The sequence below is a fragment of the Anser anser genome (assembly GCF_964211835.1).
Source record: "Anser anser genome assembly, chromosome: 9".
NCBI classification, from domain to species: domain Eukaryota; kingdom Metazoa; phylum Chordata; class Aves; order Anseriformes; family Anatidae; genus Anser; species Anser anser.
In genome coordinates, this window is record NC_139729.1 from 28,808,890 (window position 1) to 28,829,509 (window position 20,620).

Consider the following 20,620-nt stretch of genomic DNA (forward strand, 5'->3'; position numbering starts at 1 on the left):
GACACATACTTACCAGGTTAAAAAAGGAAAAAAAGCTACTACTGTGCAAAGACAGTCAATGAGTCAATGCCACTTTTGTTACTGGACTCTCTACACAATATAGAAATGTAAAGTGCCTTATCTAAAGCCTACTGAAATTAGTTAAGAAAAAAAAAAAAAGTATTGCTAGTATTGTCATAGGCCTAGTGCAGAAGCTCTGAAATAAAACATGCTTTTTGTTCTGCTTTGCATAAGCCACTAAATGCAATGAATAGCTGGATATTCAAAGACAGGTTTGCTTTAGGATGACTGACTGAGCTCCAAACAATTCATTTTGTGTAAGATTCATCAAGGGGAAAGAGGTAGAAGAATATGGAAAACAACAAATAAGGTGTCTTCATGCACTCACTTAGTCATGTAATCTCGAGATAGTAATTACAGATGCACGCATGCATATGATTAACTGAAAAATGGATTAACTGGCTTTCTCAAAGCCATGCATTGGTTGTCCCCCCCGCATTCTCCCACTTTGTATTTTTATTTCAATTAGATTTCATGTGGAATCACTAAAAAAAAGCAAAAGTAATATTAACTTTATTGGCTCAAGATAATTATTTTTTTCAAGTTAATTTTGTATCCATAGCAATTTGGTCAACCCTGCAAAGGGCAATGTGTCAATTAGTGTTTTGTTTGTTTCCTTGAAATAAGGTTGACTAACATTGCACAAAAACTGTATCCACTCAAACTGAACATCTGTTTTGCACAGAGAGCAATATTATTAATAATGTAGGTTGGCTTTATCAAGGGCAAAGACTGGTAAGTGGTTCTATCCTTGAATCCAAGCATATCCCCTAACACAGCATTCATACCTCAGCAAATCCCTGAGGACTTGTCATGTAGTAATCAATCATTTCAATTAAACAGTCTTTCCAGCATTAGTTCCTGTAACGGTTTTTATGAATGAACAATTGGATGATACGATGGTAACATTTAAAAATCAAAATGGAGAAGACAGATTGTTTCGACTTTTAAGAAGCAGACTGCAATAGAGAAGGTCTCAGTGCAGTTTTTTTAATTTCAGTCAATAAATTAACTTGCTACAGCTTTATTTCTTATCTCGTCATTAGATATTGCATACAATGAATTATTAAAAAGAATCACAGCAACAAATATTTTGTCATTCGATTTCAATCACTCTTGCCCTCATAGAAGCATTGTGATTCAATGACGGGAACACTCCTCTAGAAAAGCAGGTAAATTATACCCACAAGATATCTTTGCTTTTATAGTCTCTACCACATCAGGCAACATACATGCCATTAGTATTTATCCAATACCAGACAAATTATAGGTATGATGCACTACAGTGACTGACTGTTGTCATCACTGCTAATGACAGAGCAGCAAAGAAGTTTTGGGGAATTTCTGTAATGATTTTTTGACATTTTAAGCAACGTTTTCGTTTTTTACCCACACTATGCATATGATGTCCACTCTGCTTCAGTGACAAAATGTTAGAACTCTGCTTTGTTTCAGTGAGAGCAGGGTCAAAACACTTTTTTGTGTATACTTTCACTTCAAACTCTACTATTATTTCAAGCACACTCAAAATTATTTCCAAAACCCCTCCATTTAGAGATATTTGGTATTATAACAGTGGGTTCTAATTAGACAAAGAACAATACACTTGCCTTTCTTAAATTTATGTACAGGAAGTTTCTTAAGCTGATCCTTCCTAAGCCGATTCCTTCTTGCTCTGTGTCTGTCTTGCACAAATTTTGTGATCTGGAAACAGACATTAAACAATATGAACAGTAACTTAAAACAATAAAAGAACTATAAAAGTTTTGGTTTATGAGCCTTCATTGTAAGTTAGTTAAAAGGGAACTGTGGCTCAAGCTGAACTACCTCTTTCATTTTCCAGGTTTTACTTACGTCAGTTTTATATTATTACAGCTCTTTTTGAAGATTATTCGAAAAGAATAATTATAGAAAATAATTTTTCTTCCAAAAGAATTATTACAGGAACTGTTTTCATAGTATTGCAAGTAGTCTGGGAAGCAGGGAAGGGGTTTACTTCAAGCCATGTCACTTGCTGTCTTCAACCATACTAAAGATTCTGTTTTCCGTTTTCTTTACAGTCCTTAAGTCTATTTCCATTTGGTTTCTAGTCCTAACACAATATGATTTTTTTTTTTTTTTTCAAATACAGCAAAAAAGTGGCCTTAACCTATGCATACACGCTGATAAGTCTTCTGAAAATTAGAGAGGTACTACACACTTGGCTACACTGTGGATTAGGTAAACACTAAGTGAGTATTAACATTATAAACAGCATTAATCTCTCTCACTTTAGGAATCCCTGCACTTTCACAAAAGATTTAAAAGACAGTTAAGTATAAATGTATTCTTGGGAGGGAGAGGGGGAGAACAAATAACTTATTTATCCTTCTGCATCATACCTGTCCTTCATTTTTAAGCGTATTTGGAACTAATCTGTTCACTCAGGTTCTTTTTAGCTCAGCTAAATGATGAATTACACATATGGACTGCAGTCTTTCTGGTATAATTCACTTACTAACAACCAGATAGTCTTGCATTGATTTCTTAGTTAAAAACAAAACTTCCTGAAAAGAAACGGGGCAGAAACCACAAATGAACACGGACAAGATCCTATCTGAAATCTCCCTGAGATCAAGTTCACTGTCTGCATTAAGTAAATGAATTGAGTAAGATTATTTTTGAGATTCCATAACAGGTTTCAACCACAGCGTTTTTCACATGGGAACACCTAATGGGTGCTTTCATTTATTAAGTCTACTTTGAAAAGTATTTCAACATTTCAATATACTTGCATAGTGTTCGACCTTTCAGCATACAGGATATTATTTCACATTGCATGTAGGGTCAGTACACATTTGTAAATAATATACTACACTCTGGAAAATGCATTCAAATACCTCTTCCCCTTTTTTCTCACAGTTTATTATAAGCTGTGTAGATGGATTTTGGTATTTCAAACTTATATAATCTGTTTTCAAAAACTTCCAAATATCTGTCCCAAATACAAAGTACAGGCAGCCCTGACTTGCAGACATACAGGATAATATTCTCCTCCTTCCTGTCTGTTTTTCCTTTACAATATGATTCTAAGACATGGAAAGGACCGTTCATTTTCAGCACTGACTACCTATTGATACTAGCAGAAGATAAATTCAGGTCTCTTAGAGTCTTCGCTTTTAACTGGAAAATATTTCACAAATTTTGTATTTAGAAAAATAGATTTTTAATCATACTTTACAGACATTTCCCTCCCTCCCCCCCCCCTTTTTTTTTTCTAAATTTCCTCACAGTGGACAAGCGAGAAAATTAGAAACAGGTTTAAGAACCTCTGACTTTCCTCACCAAATGTTTATTTCCTTCTCTCATAGCCAATCCTACCTAGCACTGGTTTCTTTCTTTTAGATTGCACATACAGAAATTCTAAATACATATACAGAGGAGAACTATCAGTAAAGTACAACTTTCAAAATCACATTAAATGAAAAATTGTTTTAATTCAGAGTAGTAGCATGCAGATGAAAAAAAGCTCTTAAAAGGCAAATTTAAAATAATCTGTATTTATGCCTCACTTACTCCTTATCTGCCCTAAAGACAAACACTTTAGAAATTTGTTTATCTCACTCCTGTAACACTTTTACTGCCATTTCTGATGTAGACAACTGCTGTTTTCACAGTAAGGGAAAAACATTTGCAATTCTAAAGAGAGGTGACCTTTCAGATGGATCAGCCTTGTGTTTGTTACATAGCTTTTGTTCCTTGGTAATGTGATTGGTGCAAAGCAGTATAAAATATAGTCCGTTTCCTGACTTGAAGATGACAGCTCTGAAGTGCATGAGGTAATTTTTTGCAACTGATTTATCATCACCTAAAAACAAAAGCAGCTGAACCAGTTAAAAAAAAAAAAACAACTGAAATAAAATATGAAGAAATACCTTGAGAGTAAAACACATCTCTTATTCCTGAATTTCCACAATGGTGCACATGATAAAAGTCAAGCCGCCACTCCTCATGACTACAGTTATCATGTCGCCCCTCCTTCACTTTTTTCTTTAAATGTAATCTAAATCTCTCTTGAAACAAGAAGCCCCATAAGTATTCTTACTGACTCTCTTCATTTTGTAATTAGTATTATTTTGGAAAATGATGGATCAGTGCTTCAAAGTAGTTTGATAGGATGCAATACGGTGACTTTGATACTCTTCTTCATTCCATTCCTTTGATAACCAATATCTTGTTTGAATTTATAACTCAGGTGCACTGTAAGCAGACAGCTATCGCAGCTAAAGTCAGAATTCTAATGGTATCAAAACAACAGATGTTCACAGAACATTATCCCTAGTGACTGCCCTTCCTTTGTAACTACCATCTCTCCAACCATCAATCTGTTGACCTTCAGAATACAAAGATAGGGCTATACTTTCTCCTAACTAACTGGGACAATGAGGAATGATCAAGGTTATCACCAGAAGGTCAGACAAAGTATTGGTAGATTTTACATTTTCTCTAGTAGATCACTTCTCTATGCTGGTTCCACAAAGCTGCTGTAATTCTGATTGTGCCTAATGGGCCCAGAATTTTTAATTAAATACATAACTGACAGGAGAAACAACACTAGCACAGAAAGAAACATTTCAAGAAGTTTTATGCAGCAGTTGACACATTACTTCATTTTTATCAAAAGGTAAATTCATAATTAAGTCAGAGATCAGCAGAAATTCCAAAAAGTGGGGTGCAAAATATTCTGAAATAATACACAGCTATGTTCTTTTACCTTTTATAGGAGACGTCCCCAACTCTATATGTAATGTATATGCTGTAAGATATGTGCAGTGTACTGTAATAGGTTGTGAGCTTGCTGTCTGACTACTATACCTGTGGTAAAAAACAGTGTGAGACTTGCATTGTAGAACAGTGGGATCAACATTAAGAAATGCAAGGTTGGTGGAGAGGGACACATTCTCAGTGTACAAAGATCACAGGTTGTTCTTTATAGAGTGAAAAGGGAAGAACTCGTGCAGTGGTAGAGTACCAGGAAGGACAGTTCTCTGGAAGTAGTTCTATGCTGGGTAGAACATCCTAAAGGCTCCTGACATCCCTTTGCCACAAGTCTGCATCTCTATTTATTGTACTGAGAAAAATAAAGGATTACAGGTAAGCGTAGTATTGGTATATACAGTACACAAAGCTTTTGTTGTTCCTTTATTGTAACCCTTTAAACTTCAGTAGGTGACCATTCTGTGATGATTTGTTTGTGAGAAAAGATGTTATTAAAAGAAGGAACTTACCATAAATATGACAATGAGAATAAGGCAGATCCCTACTATTATTAGAAAAGGGATTAAGTAGTATTCCAAAGGAAGACTGAACTCTGGGATCAACACAACATGGCCACTGTAGAAAGAAAGAGGGAACAGTTTCTAAAACAGGTTAGAATTTAATGAACAGTGAATTAAAGAATAAATGCAATGAAAGGCAAAAATAAAAGTTTATCACAAAACACACTAAAGGAATGTCCACCTGCGTACAACAAAGAATTCAGCTGATATTTACATACTATAAACCCAAAATGATAAAATAGTTTTTCTTAGAACATTTTTTGAGTTAAAACTACTTACTGACTTCAATCATAGATAAAACTAAAGCAACCAGCAAAATAACCTTATAGTTGTGTGGACAGCACAATAAGAAAATATAACCCAATTATCGACAGATACTGTGATCGTTCTTATTTCATAGAATCATCATTGAATGACAGAATGGTTTGGGTTGGAAGGGACCTTAAAGATCATCTAATTCCAACCCCCCTGCCACAGGCAGGGACATCTTCCACTAGACCAGGTTGCCCAAGCCCTATCCAACCTGGCCTTAAAGACTGCCAGGGATGCAGCACCCACAACTTCTCTGGGCAACCTGTTCCAGTTGCCTCACCACCCTCATAGCAATAGTAAATGTTCAAAAGAAATTCTTTACATTTTGGATTACACTGCAGGTTCAGTCTCAACTCATGAGACATTGTAAAGTACAACCCCTTTTCCTCTGGAGAGTCAATAAATTACAGTACAGCAGTACAGCAACCAAAAGTCTTCTCAGAGAATTCGATGTGGATGCTGGCAACCAGATATCTGAATACTAGTATTTATTGATACATAAGGAAGTAAACTCCCATTATTATTCTGTTGGCACAAGCAGTCAGAAACACCTGAGAATGTACAATGGATACAAATGTTAGCAATTCTATTACTACTACTCATATGGAGTCAAAATAGTTTCTTATCAAAGCAGTTTCACCAGCAAGGTATCTACTTATAACACAGCCTAGTTGTTATGATTAGTTTACTGGAAGGACATCAGAGACCTGAAAAAGCAAGATCATTAGACTAATATAAAATATACCTTTTCCATTCTATTCAAGGTATATTATTTTTAAGAAAAACATTGTGAGAACAAGATGTTAAAGTTTTAAACCCAAAAGCAGGAAAGAGCAGCGCAAACAGTCATGCGGCCCTATGGACTAGTCTCAAATGCAACCTGCAAATTCACCTAGCATAGAAAACTACTAATTAAGGATGATGAAAAAAAGCTTCAGTAACCTTACACTATGAATACCTATGTACGCAGAAAGATGACCAACTTCTATTCGCTTTCTACATTTCTGAGCAAGGAATGCAGTGGAGAGCACCAGGGAAATCGACAATCCCTTTTTTTGTGTCTCTTCCAGAGCAGAACTGCACTTTAAGTCAGAGAAAAGTTAAACACTGAAAATGTTTGAACTGACAGCCATTCAAATTCAAGCTATCCACCAATGAAATTCTCTATTTCAGTGCTTATATGGATACATTCGAATGCTACAGAAAGAATAGATTAAGACATACAATTCTGTCTTGACTTATCAATAGTTTCAGGACTGCATTGTCTCCAACATGCCTTCAAGATATTTATTTAATTCAAAGATCAGCATTTAACTTGCTCAAACTAACTTGCTTAGGAAACTAACGTATTGTATTCTTACAATTGATTGAGCCCTTAGGTCTGAAATATGTATACTCACAAAAACTTCTGTAATTTTTAGAGCATTGGCTAAACTAATATATTTAATGTTACATGAAAATAAAAGGAGAAACATTTGATAAATATATGGTAACCCTCTTGCAGGAAAACAATTTCATTCATGTAAAGAAAGTTTTCTGCCCATTGCTCTCAGATAATTTTCTTCTAAGAATGCAAAAAATGAACATGGTACAGTGCCTAGATGAAAAGGTGTTGAATCTTTCAGATTTGACAGATAACTTCATAATTCAAGGTTTTAACATATTTTGCCCCAGCTGCAAAATCCTGAGTTACTCTTCAAATATAGGTAGATGCTGAAGGCTTCTGCACTTCACTCAGAAAATTGTGTATGCAGAAATAGTTCAAACTGTGGCTTGATTCACATACATCTATCTACAATTTCACCTATTCAAAGATCAAAATTTTGTATTAAAGTTTGCTTTCATGCATTTTCAATGGCTACACAATACAAAATAACTGTTTCACTTCATACAAGATAGAAAAGCAACTGTGTACTCCTTCACCAGACTGCATTACTCAGAGATAAACAGATTCTGTTACAACATAAAAAGAGAAACAAAACAGAAACAGAACATGAAAATTATATGGCTCATAATCATCAATGATAACCTTTACAATGTATGGTTCTCTTATCAGATATTACAACATTTTTAAATGTCACCATCTGTTCAGGTTCACAGAGCTGCTGTAGAATTACCACCGTTAACCTCTGAAGGACTATGAGCATACTCTAGCAACAAATTAACACCAAGATTTGTTCAAGTCATTCTTATGACACTGCATGAAGTCTAGTTGGAGGCCACTAACTAGCTGCATGCTCCAGGGGTCAATAATGAGTCCAGTTGAGCATAACATCTTCATTTATCATCTGAATGACAGGGCAAAGCATACTCTCAGCAAGTTTGCAGAAACTGGAAGTATTGACAGATTTGCCAGATAGACGGTTGTGCTGCCATCCAGAGAGACCTGCAGAGGCTGGATAGGGACCATCTCTATGTAGCCTCATGAGGACCTCTCTACTTGGAGATATCCACAAGCCATCCTGGACATGGCCCTGGACAGCCTGCTCTAAGTGGCCCTGCCCGAGCAAGGGGGTTGGACTAGATGACCTCCAAAGGTCAACCCCAACCTCAACGAGACTGTGATTCTGTAAGCAGCAAAGAGAGAATGAAGAAGGAACAGGGAGTAAAACTGTGGTACTAGTCTGGAAATTACAGGATATTTATTTCACCTTAGAAAAACTACCTTTTTAAGACCTAAAGAAATTTCACAGAATCAAAAATAGTTGAGATTTTAAGGGACCTCCAGAGATCATCTGGTCCAGCCCACTGTTAAAGCAGGGTCAGGTATAGCGGGTTGCCTAGGACTGTGTCCAGTTGGGTTTTGAGCATCTCCAAGGATGGAGACTCTACCACTTCTCTTTGGCAACCTGTTCCTGCACTCAAACACCCTCATGGTAAAACTACTGTTTTTAATATTAAATTGGCATTTCTCATACTTCAACATGAGCATATTCACAAATTGATCCTGAAGGGCTAGTAGCTGATACTCTAGAAGCTAAAACTTAATTAAATCTGATCTTTTAAACATTCTTCTAACATTTGTGAAATACTAGTGACCGGTAAACAACGTCAATACATCTTTCTTACAACGTAGGCAGCCACAAAAAAATGCATAACAGCATAAATTTATTACAATTGCAAAATTATATAAATAACAAAAACAAATAGTATTTCCTTTAATCATCCCTTGTTCTCCCACAATACTAAATAAATACCAATGCTGTTTCTCTCATGAACAATGCCTTCAGATAAAACCAAGGGATAAAACAACCTCCAATACAAAATCTCTAGCTACACTTAGTTCTAATGTAAAAAGGAAATTGGATACCATGTACTGTTCAGCAACCCTGTGGCGGGCCTGTAGCTTTTTCAGTGCAGCTAGATGAAACCTGAAGGTTTCTTTAGTCCATGTAATCCACAAACAAAAGTTCTGTTCATGTTACTTTTTAACAGGATTCAGGGTTCCCTCAAAAGAGGCTGGGGTCTCTGCAAGGTTCATCTAACTTGGCTGTTCATTTCCTTCAATCCCTGAACAGTACAGACTGGCTGAGTAATTTCACTGTGATTCTCCATTTTTCCCAGACCCACTCAAATCCAAGTAGCTTCTAATGTACTTGTGCATCCTGAGTTGGTTAAAATTGAAATTTTCTACTAGTTTACAAGGCTCAAATGCAGCAAGCAGCAAACTGGGAATGTAGGACTGTGAGAGAACTTGAAACGTGGTATTTAGCTTTACATGGCATTTCTTCAAAGAAAATATCCAAAACATAGTATTCTTTGATAATGCAATAATAGGGTCAAATATATCAAAAAGCTCATCAAAGTAACACTCAGGATGAAAGGGGTCAATAAGCAGCACTCAGTACGTACTCTTCAAAAAAAATTAAAAACAAAAATTGGACTGATTTCATCTTTGGGGTATGAAATCAAGTACCACTGCAGTCACACACGACTTTTCAGTAGACAGTTCCAAGAACTACTTTTATTTCACAGTCACAATTTAACCTCTCTACTAAAGTGTTTATAAACAAGTGGGTGCTTAAGGTACGCATTAACAGAACAGACGGTGAAATTACAGATTCAGTGAAATCAGCAGCAAATCAAGGCATTTGTTTCTACAGGCGCAAGGTTTCACCTGGAATACCCACAGCCTCTGTTATCACAACTCATTGCCTCCTTTTGATATTTATTTAAAATAAGCTATTAATCCAAAGAATAACATGACTGCATGTGAGGTAACTTACCCCTTTTCATAAGTAAATTCTTCCTTAAGAGAATTAGCTGATGCCTCTCCAATGAAGACAGAAGGAATGTCAATCTTCTTTAAAATTTCAACTGTATTAAAAAAAGGATGAGAAACAGTATTACACAGGCACTGTATGGGCACTCAAAATGTAAGACTTGCACAACATGACACTATCACAACATAAAGATATATTTTAATTTAGTTACAGACTGATGCACATGCATGCTACTACTTTATGTCATATAGTAAAGTGGTACTATTTTTCCTACCGATTATCTATGGGTTTTATTGCAGGTATAGAAATCAGAATTCGTAACAGAATATTACCTTACTAAGGGAGCACATTATTACAAAGGGAGCATAAAATACATACTCTGACAAAAAGAGGTATCATTAGAGTAAGTTTAACCAGAACATCAATTCCTACTTAGAGACTTGATAAAGTCACATAGCTTCACTGATTTCCAGAATTTCTGTGAACTTATATTTTATGATCTGGTACAGTAAATTTTAACGAGTCTTTCTTCCCTTCTTTTCACCCTAAAAATGAATGAACTCCCTGGAAAGGTCAAAAATCAGAAAGCAGAGAACGAACAAATCCCCTATCTTTACTTCAGTCTCAAGAAACTGTAGGGAACTATCTTCTCTCCCCTTCCCAGTTACTAATGAGGGCAAAAATAAACTCAAAAGATGCAACTGAAATTAAAAATTATTGAAAGATAAATCCCACGTTCTAGAATTTTTTTCCTTAGCTTCAATTTGTGTTTACTTTGCACCTCTCACTTACGCTTCACATTTCAGGGTCAAAAGCATCCTAAGTTTGTATCGCAGTATTCTGGTTCCCCAACGCAAAACTTCACTTCACACTACCCAAATTTGTATTTATTGTGAACTTGTTCTACATTTGATTTCATAGTGAACCCTGAAAATAAGTTTTATGTGGGTTGAGAACTCATTAAAACCACTTCCACATAGCTTACTGGGCTACTCATCTTCCACTTAGTTTGATGAAAGTTAATGTTCTGGTTCACTCTATGGTGTTTCTACTTTTTTTTTTGTTCTCATTCATGTTCTTGCTCCATATTCAGAAACCTCAAGACACTAGACATAATAAAGAAACTCCACAGAGAAAGTCATAAGAGCATTATAGACAAAAAACAAATACCATAAAGCAAAATCGATATTTTGACTAGATTGCAAGATGCTTTGAATATAACCGCTCGAAGAAAGGATAAAGTCAGAACGGCTAGCATCAGAATAAATCAGAAAATGGCACATTGATCTCTAAATTCTTTCTACAAATGAAAAACTGAAAAAATACATACATGCGATATGCATTACAGAATGGCCAAGGTTAGAAGAGACCTTGGAAGATCACCTAGTCCAACCCTTCTGCCAAGCAGGATTAACTAGAGCACATTGCATAGTATGGCATCCAGGCAAGTTTTGAGTATCTCCACAGAAGCAGATTTCATTTCCAAAGGAGTATTCATAAGAAATAAAAGAATCCATTTGTTCAAAGGAACAGAAAAATGCACACTGCAGTTCAATAGCAAAACGGAACCACGAACCATTAAGTAGTCATATTTTAAAGTTTCATTTACTTCCAAAAGAGTATTTTTCCCCTGTATTTCTAATTAATAGTTAAGACAATTAACAGTACATTTGCTATCTTCCACATCAATCATACAAATCTATCTCATAAATTCAAATTAAAGGTAAACCAAAGACACAATCAGAGAACATACAAACTCAACACTACGTATAATACACAAGTATACGTATATGTTCTTATACTAACAACTCCCATTTTAAAGCATTAAATGCAGGAGGATTTGGGGTTTGGAGCGGTTTTTTTTTGTTTGCTGTTTGTTTGCTTGTTTGTTTTCTTTAGGTTAAGTGTTTTTTGTTGGCTTTTGTTGTCGTTACTGTTGTTGTTTTAGTCATAGTCCACCATAATACTTTATACAGATTTTAATATTGTTTGCTCTAGTGGGAGAAATGATTTTCAAACAGGAGAGAAGAAGTGATACCTGTACTTACTGTCGTTGGATCCCATGCTTATGAGGTCATCAGAATCAACATTGTGAACTATAGCTGCCTTGTATCCAGCTCTCTGTGCATTTAAAACCTATAAGCCATACAGAGTATTTATTAGAAAGAATACTGCTTCAAAATGCTGCTTCAGTAACTGCTCTGTCCTTTGTAAGACAAGTAGACTTTCAGGACGTTATGAACATTAGCACAGTTACATTTTCACTTAGAAAACAACAACCACATTTCAAAACAAAATCAGATAATTATTACACTCATATAATTATATGCTGTTCTTCCAGAAAAAGTCATTAAGAGTCTGCAGACAGATTTTACATTTAAATAAGGATAAAACACTTCCATGCGTAGTTTAAAAAATATATTAAATCATATTAAAAAATAAGTACTATAAATTACTTTGGTAAACTAGAAATGATCATTTTACTCTTCATGAAATCACATCTTTTCTGTGCCATTAAAGAAATAGCTTCTAATACACGGGCTGTCAAGTAAGGTTTCTCATGGAAAAGTACAAAATAAGGATAGGTATAAAATCCTAAATATACTGTTGACCAACTACATTTCTGAAACATACCAGCTTTTTGGCAATACAAGCAAAGCCAAGGGTCCATGTAAATGGTATTCACTGCAGTGATTACCACTAATGTAAACATAACTAAGTTACAGCTGAATTACTCATTTAGACACGGTTTCTAATGAATACATGACAGTATAAAAGCTCAAAACAAAATGCATAAAGTACTAAAGAACCTTGATGGGCTTTCATCCCATATTCAACTCCTGTTTAAAACTGCATAAGCTTGGTTATAGCTGGAAAAAACTTGCTCTGAACTGAGATAGCATTGGACAGTTATAACTATTATTTGTAAGTACTTTATTTATTAGTTGCAGATAATTATTTAAGGAAACAAATTCAAATACATATTTATGTAATGGGCAAACGGACAATTATTAAGTACAACTGAAAAAAAGATCAGACAATTGTTATCAGATCTAAAAAACCCCAGGGAAAATTCTGGTGCTCTTTTTCAAGACCTTTATCCCCTAAGGTAGAAAAAATATATATACTGAATTTCCCTTCTCAAGGCACAAATCATAGTGAGGAACACAAGATTGTAGACGTAGAAAACATCCACTGACTATTCTAAAGAGAAAAAAAGATCTTCTCTAAGTCAAGCTTGAAGTATGAAGCCTTGATGTATGCCGCACAACAGCAAAAACAGGAGAAAAAAAAAAGGAGTAAGAATTTGAAGAGATGGAAAGCATTAAAACAGACACTGAATATCTATATGTCCAAGACTGTGACAGAATCGTCAGTAGAATCATCACTGATAACATACATCACAACTCACAAAATACTGAAACTGAAGAAAGGAATACAGAAATTCATTAAGTAATCTGAACTTTAAAACTTCTTGGTTATTACAGCTTATCCTTGGCTACCTCAATCTTCATATCTACAGAACTGTGTTATTACAACTTCCATCTGTAGTATGAAAAACAAACAGCCAATAACAACTCCAACAGGGGAAAGAAGATTAACAAGTAACAGTATGCACAAAACTATCAAACCTTGTAACAGTAATTAAGATGTAAACAGGAAGGGGTGTAAGATTAACTGTTTTCTTACTTATGTGAAAACCTATTTCTTTTTATACCTATTCATACAGCGATCCTTACATTATTTGGAATAGCCACTACTAAAGGATGGGACCTTATTCTATCATTTTTGGCCTGATGACAGTATTAATTACAAGACCAAGCACAAGACTGAAAAACATAAGAGGGGGAAAAAATCAGAACAGAAAAGAGAAACAATCAAGATTTCATTGATTCAGAAGATTGCTCTAAATAAGGAATTGCGGTAAGAAACCTCTGTCATTCTTGTATTTCACAGAAACATATCTATAATCATTTCTCAATTAAGATAAAAGTTTGGAAGGTAGTGGTAGGAGAGGTCCAGAACTATTAAGTTGAATGTGTGAAAACAAAGTAAAAGGGTATCATAACATTAAGTCTTCTGTCTCTCAAGTTATTGTGAAATACAAGTTAAAATAAACAGACAATTGTTTCTTTCACTGTTAATACTTATTTTTTAATGTAATTTTTGATATAATCCTATCAGTTAAGACTTGAAAATAACATTATCAGATTACTGTTTATCTAATACATTTTGAATGTATATTTTGATGATTACTTTACATACACTTATAAACTACTGACTGGATTACCAACTCACACAAATTCTATTCCACAGTTCCAAAATACCAGATAATTAGATCATAAGAACCAAAAGTGCTTTTTAATGTTAGTACTTGAATTATCTTAATAACTTAAAAGACCCATTTCAAGTTAACAAATTTCAGAAACTGCCAAGAACAAACAAGCAAGACGTTTTTTAAAATGTACTTCTTTAATGAAGTCATATAGCTTCAGTTAGATATAATAATGCACAAACCACTAGTGTAGTTCTTCATAAAGTACAAAAGGCATGAAATTAAAAGTCTGCCTCTGGTCTTAAACTGTCACTAACAAGCAGAGAGTGATTGTAAATATTTCCACGTGACTATAAAATGAACTTAATTTGCATTGTCCAAATTGGTTAAGTCTTACATTTTGTACTTTTAGTTCATTAAAATTGTTTCAATGTTTCATAATCGTGCTTATTTTGTCCTCATTTTAAACAGAAACAAATATTTTATTTCTCCTTTATTCTTGTTATTATCTAGGCACCCTAGGCAATCTATCTATGCACTACCATAAGAAACAAGTACACTACACTTCAGTGTTTTCAAAGCTTTTGTTTTTTCTTTAACAGTTAAAGATTTCTTATATACAGCACTCGAAACTGAGTTCAAATTACAATCATGTAACAGGCTTACTGTCCAAGGCACATTGCTTGGAAACCACAACCACAGCCGGGCACCTTCTGCATGAGCTACCGTGGAGCATGGACTTAAAGACACCAGCCTGCTTTGAAGAAAAAGGAACTATTGCCTGTGCAATTATATTGACGAGTTGCAACTGTATTCTAGCCACCCTGGGCCCCAAACTAAAAAACATTGTGTAGTAAAACTGAAGCATTAACTCATTTTTAAGATACGTCTAAACAGGATGGTATAGCTTCTGGAAATGATCTCTTACTGCATAGTAACATTCCACTGCAAGAAAATGGAAATCAAATCTATTCAATAATTATATACTTCAGAGTGCCATCAGTTCAGATTCTCTCCCAAAACGCGCCTAACAATTAAATTCCAAACAGCAAAATAACGTTACCGGAAAATGCAAGCATCTTGAGGAATCTAAATATTTAAAAAACCCCCACAGTTTTAGATGTAAACATAAATGCATGCCTGGGAGTCTGACCAACATTATGATGTAATGTTTAATAATGTATTTACTGGCCTTTATGCCTAAAGAGGCTGAGTTTTTAATATATTGAGGTACTGTTTACTTAAATTACATATAACCCCAGACCATTCTAATAAAACATGTAGCATAATTTTACATGATACTTATTTTGCTGCATGTTTTATATTTAGATAGAAAATATGCTAAGATCCCTACAAGAGGTCAACAATGTGTTTCGCAGTCACTGATGACCAGACCCTAAATGCAGGCTTGAGAAAGCAGTTTTGTAATTATGCAGTTCAAAGCAAAGCACCACCCCCTATTGACAAGTCCCTTCGCACACAGGTCACCAACATAAACAGGAGCTAGGTCAGTTATAACAAGCGAGAAGACACATTCCAAATGGCTATAAAACTGCTTCAACTTACTTCCAGCCTATACTCTTCCTATTGCTACACAATTTTTCCTGTAAGAAATAGATGTGAAGAAAGAAACTGAAGTAAAAAAGATTGTTTCTGGACTAGTAAAGATGCATCATACACAATAAAATCAAGAAACAGCTATGCACTTGTATTTGTAGTTTTTAAGGACAAGGTGCTAAATGATCTCATCTAGACCCTCTTTTCCATTAAAGAGTCGTACCAGAGGATCTTTCAAGATCCCTTCCAAACTGGGTTGTTCTATGATTCTCTGAAATCAAGATGCGTAAATTAAAAAAAGCAGAGTTCAAATTTAGCATGTAATTAGCTATATGGAAAAATAATTCCTCATGTCTTCCCTCCTGCTTGACGCTTGCCTCTAGTCGAGAGGCTTTCCAAAGCTACTCAGAATCTCTCAAAATACCGTGACCAGCAATAAAGATGTGTGTTTAGCAACAACAGGGTGAAAAAGCTGAAGGCTCAGTCAAAATGCTGACTTCAAGACATCAAGTTGTTTTTAATGAACAAGCAATTACATACTCCACTACAAAATTCCTGACCTGTTACATTAACAACACCTTCAGAATTAACATTGTCCCATAGATTTAGAGGCATCTATTAGACAGGCAAAGAAGATGTGCAGAAGGCAAGCAGGCATTTGCCATCCCTTTTCCCGCTAAACCATATACACAGGTGGTGACAGGATTCACAGTACAGAATACGTGACCTCCCAGAGCTTGATGTAAAGCTAGATTACATGAACAACGAGGCAACCTCTACGGCTGGAACCCACCATCTGGGTAGAACTTACATATTAAGCATAATACTACATAATTAAACATATTACATAACAGGAAGTATTGTTGAATCTCCTTTTATTTCATGAAAGTCAACAACAAATTGAAAAGCTCCACTTTTCTTACGGCATACTTTGTCGCCCCATACATCAGGTTCATTTATAAGAAAACCATGTATTATAGCCAAATGCAAATTATTCTAATTTTGTATTTTTAAAATAAAAGCAAACACTCCACTTCAGCTACAGATCAAAGTTTATACAATACTTTACAATATAACATCTAGGTGTTGTACTGAATAATATCGTTCTCATCCTGCCACTTGTTTATGTCTGCCTGTTTCTGCCAGGCGGCGCACTGTCTCCTCTCCCCATCAACCAACTGTGACACTATAAAATTCTCCCCTCCCTTCACATCAGTATCTACCCTGCTGTGAGAGAGGGATTTCTAAGCAAAAGTAAACTCTTAAAGACCTTGAAACAAGGAACAAGAGAAAAAAAACACCTTACCTTGGTATCAAAGTTGCACTCAAGCCTTCGAATTAACACAATAAAAACACTGGTTGAGTTGTCTTTCAGCGGAGGGGGGGCTATAGGCTCACAAGCATTCTCTGGTTTTGAATTTATTAGGAATCCCTGAAAAACAGTAAGAGGATATCGTCAGCTTCATTTCTTTAGCTTAACAAAACAGCTGACGGACAAGCATAAGGAAAGAAAAACATACACTTTCATACAACAGCTAAATAAATTCTTACTATCAAATCAGTCCTATCATAACAAAATTTCTGCAACATCCCTACTTATTTTTATGAGAATTTTTGTATCTGCAAAGAATTAGAAAGCTAAGAAGAAAATATATTTTTTCCCAGTTATATCATCTGAAGTTGTTAACTCAGACTATGCACTACAATCCAGTATAAAAAGGAACTACTCTTATATTACTTCTGTGGAACTGCTGTCATAAGACACACCCAAAGCAATCAAGCAAACTGAAATATAACAGCCTGAGAAGCACCAACATAAACTCAACAGCTGTCAATTAAAAGGCAAAACAAGAAAATTTCATGTGTGAAATCAACCATTAACACTGAATTAGTAAACAAAATAGCTGGTTTACTATGGTATGCAAGGCCTACAGATCATGAAATTTGCTACAGTTGAAAGATTCACAGAAGTAGGAAATTCTGCAAATACCAATATAAAAGCAATGTTTGGATTGTTGTAAGTGATAGTTAACATTTCAATACTGAAAACATTTGGAGCAAAATGTCTCCTAACCTACTGCTTTAATATTTGCTAACAAAAATTCTACAGCTTCTCTCAGAATAAACGTACTCATCTAAACACTGGAAGTACTGATACTAGTCACTCTCCATGATGTGATTTCAACATTAACTACTCATTAGAACTTTCTACCCTACAACTGTAAACACTCAAAACACTGCTGACATAAAAATTTATGCAAGATAAATGACAAAAAAAATGCATACCAAACAACACTATTTATTTTAGCTCTAGAGAGACCAGAACTTTGCTGCTTCTTTTTCTAGAATACTCTTACTTTTTTGGTCAAATCTCTAAATCATCAGAAGAAGAGCCTTCCAAAAATAGGAGCCTAACACAGTAGCTGCTCTGCTCATGTGTGCATCATTTTCCAATTTTATGCATTCAGTTGATGCAGCAAAGACAAACTTATAAATGACTGGTAAGACCCGAAGTCCAATATTTTAGCGTTAGGAACAGAATTAGGCAAGAGCACTAATGTAACCACTTGTCTAAACAGACTATATTTCCTTGAAAAATAACTTGGCAGGTTACCGGCAACAGGCAACAGAACAATCAGTTACCTGTTCAAGTTGTTCTGTTCACCAGTTTTGCTAGCTACTATTAAGTTGCTTAAGCTATTAGTTTAAAAATGGCTGCTCTAAGTTCATAGAGAATACAAATACCTATCACTCAGAAGAATCAGTAAGTTTTTCTTTACTATAGATTTAGTAAGTGTTGCACTGATTTTGCACTTTATCTCAGTCACGCAGTTTCAAAATTATACTCAGTTTAGAAAGTCTTGCAAAAGTTTATTTGAATTATTAGCTTTTATTTGTCAGACTCAGACTCTGAACTTTAAAATTCTCTTTTGTTGCTTTGTTTATATAGATATATAAGGTTGAACTTTTTATTAAAAGGTAGGGGGGAGAACATTTGAAGTCCAAAGTCTGTCTGTCTGCTTGGAATTATTTAAAACATCAACATTCTTAAGTATTAAAAGGTTTTTCTTTCAGAAAGCCACACACCGTCAAGACTAACGCATACCAGGTAAAATGGTTTGACAACTTTATTTATTTTTATTAATAATACATCATCACACAACACAAACATTACATCATTAGGTCAGTTTAAGATGTTCTTTATCTTATCCCATTCAGTGTCACCTGGATCAGTTAGAAAGGAGCCACGACCATCAGCCACATTAAGGAAAAGTGGTGGTGACCTTGGTGTTAATTAAGAGAAATTGCAAAACAGAAGTTGATGAGAATCCTTAATCTTTCAGTACTCGTACAAGACATTCAAATCCAACAGGTACAACCTTAATGTACCAAAGAAAGCACATTCTGTTACTCTTACCTCAAAACAAATGGCAAAATTACAGAAGTAACAAAAATCCTTCCAGATTTTTATTTGTTAACTTGTCCTTCCATAGAATACTAGAGTTGAAACCAACAAGTGCTACACACTATTTTTTAACCTGGACACAGTAAGATTGAAAGAACAAATACATAATCCACATGATCTACTGTTGTTTTTTATGCTCTCATTCCGTAATACCTTACTTAAAAAAAATAAAGCAACAAAAACTTACAATTAATTCATTTCACCAGAAAAGGTTTTCATCCGCCCCCCCCCCCCGTGGAATCTAGAAAAGGTAACGCATGAGCCAGAGCTAAAGCACTTGTGTTACTGTCTTGTATTACTGTCCTAGTTGATGTAATATTTTCACTGAAAAAATTAAGACCTACAGTAAGATCTATAGACAAAGTATTCTGGAGTGTACTACAGCTCTTAAAATATGCTATTCTAATGGCAAAGATCTGTATTAGATCTTATGACTAGCAGAGGTTAAATAGCTGAGTCTGAAAAATCTGAGTGATTTAAAAGCTCTGACATTAACACCTCTACAGAACTCAGACTGTATTCACAAGACAAATACCTTCTGGAGCATTACCGGCTTACAGCTCAAAGGCAGCAATTAATGCATCAGTGGATGGAATTTCATTGACGATCAGGATTAAACTCACAATGCTATTGTAAAACTCAATTTTGATGCTTTATGAAGTAAGATATTAAGACTTTAAAGAACTTTGCTTACTCATGTGCCTGCAAGGTTTACAGAAATGGTTACTCTGCATGGTAACCCTTGAGTTTCAACTCTCTTCTTCTGCTGTTTGTTGAAAAGCCTAAGGCTAGCACTAAGAGACCTTTCCACAAAACGCCTAAACGCATCACCCATGTGAAACCTTTGCAGTTCATATTCCTAATAGATTCATATTTAAATGTTTTAAAACTAGAACAAATAACCTTCAGATAAATAGAAGTGAAATGCCAGAAAATAACAATAAAAGCACGTAATTTGTTTTATGCAAATAAAAATCATGAGACACTGCACTACTATGGACTCGAGAAATTACTGTTAGAAACCTAATTCATCAAACTCTTCCACAATATTACCATCATCTAAGGTTAGATATATCCTTGAGAGCTTTAAACTCTCAGTTTTCCAGGATAGATTTTATATATATACCCACAACTTTTATTTTGCACATAGATATACATTATTCATAAAGTTTACCCAAAAAAGAGAAGAGTACTTTTCTTTTGAGGAATAGATTTTTATAACACTAATATATCCCTTTTGACAGAGAAGCTGCACCAGCAATCCGTTCTTTGCCAGTTTTATGTGATGTTGTTCCTGTCACCAGTCTGTAACAATTAAAAGCAATATCCATTGAAATTTCTGCACTGTTTTGCTGATAGCTAAAATTAGGTTCCCAAGCTACTCCTAAATCATGTAACAAACACTACT

At 34.9% G+C, this 20,620-nt stretch overlaps 1 protein-coding gene across 5 annotated transcripts in view; it reads right to left on the minus strand.

The window, feature by feature from the left end:
* Positions 1-20,620, minus strand: part of RNF13 (ring finger protein 13) — a 33,980-nt gene that overhangs the window by 4,467 nt on the left and 8,893 nt on the right. For all 5 annotated transcript variants that reach the window (XM_083848956.1, XM_083848955.1, XM_083848953.1 and 2 more), the window contains exons 4-8: positions 17,053-17,178; positions 11,962-12,049; positions 9,917-10,007; positions 5,328-5,433; positions 1,671-1,764 (exon numbers count right to left, since the gene is read on the minus strand). In XM_083848956.1, the coding sequence (XP_083705082.1) occupies positions 1,671-1,764; positions 5,328-5,433; positions 9,917-10,007; positions 11,962-12,049; positions 17,053-17,178 (505 nt within the window). The remainder of the gene's footprint in view (positions 1-1,670; positions 1,765-5,327; positions 5,434-9,916; positions 10,008-11,961; positions 12,050-17,052; positions 17,179-20,620) is intronic.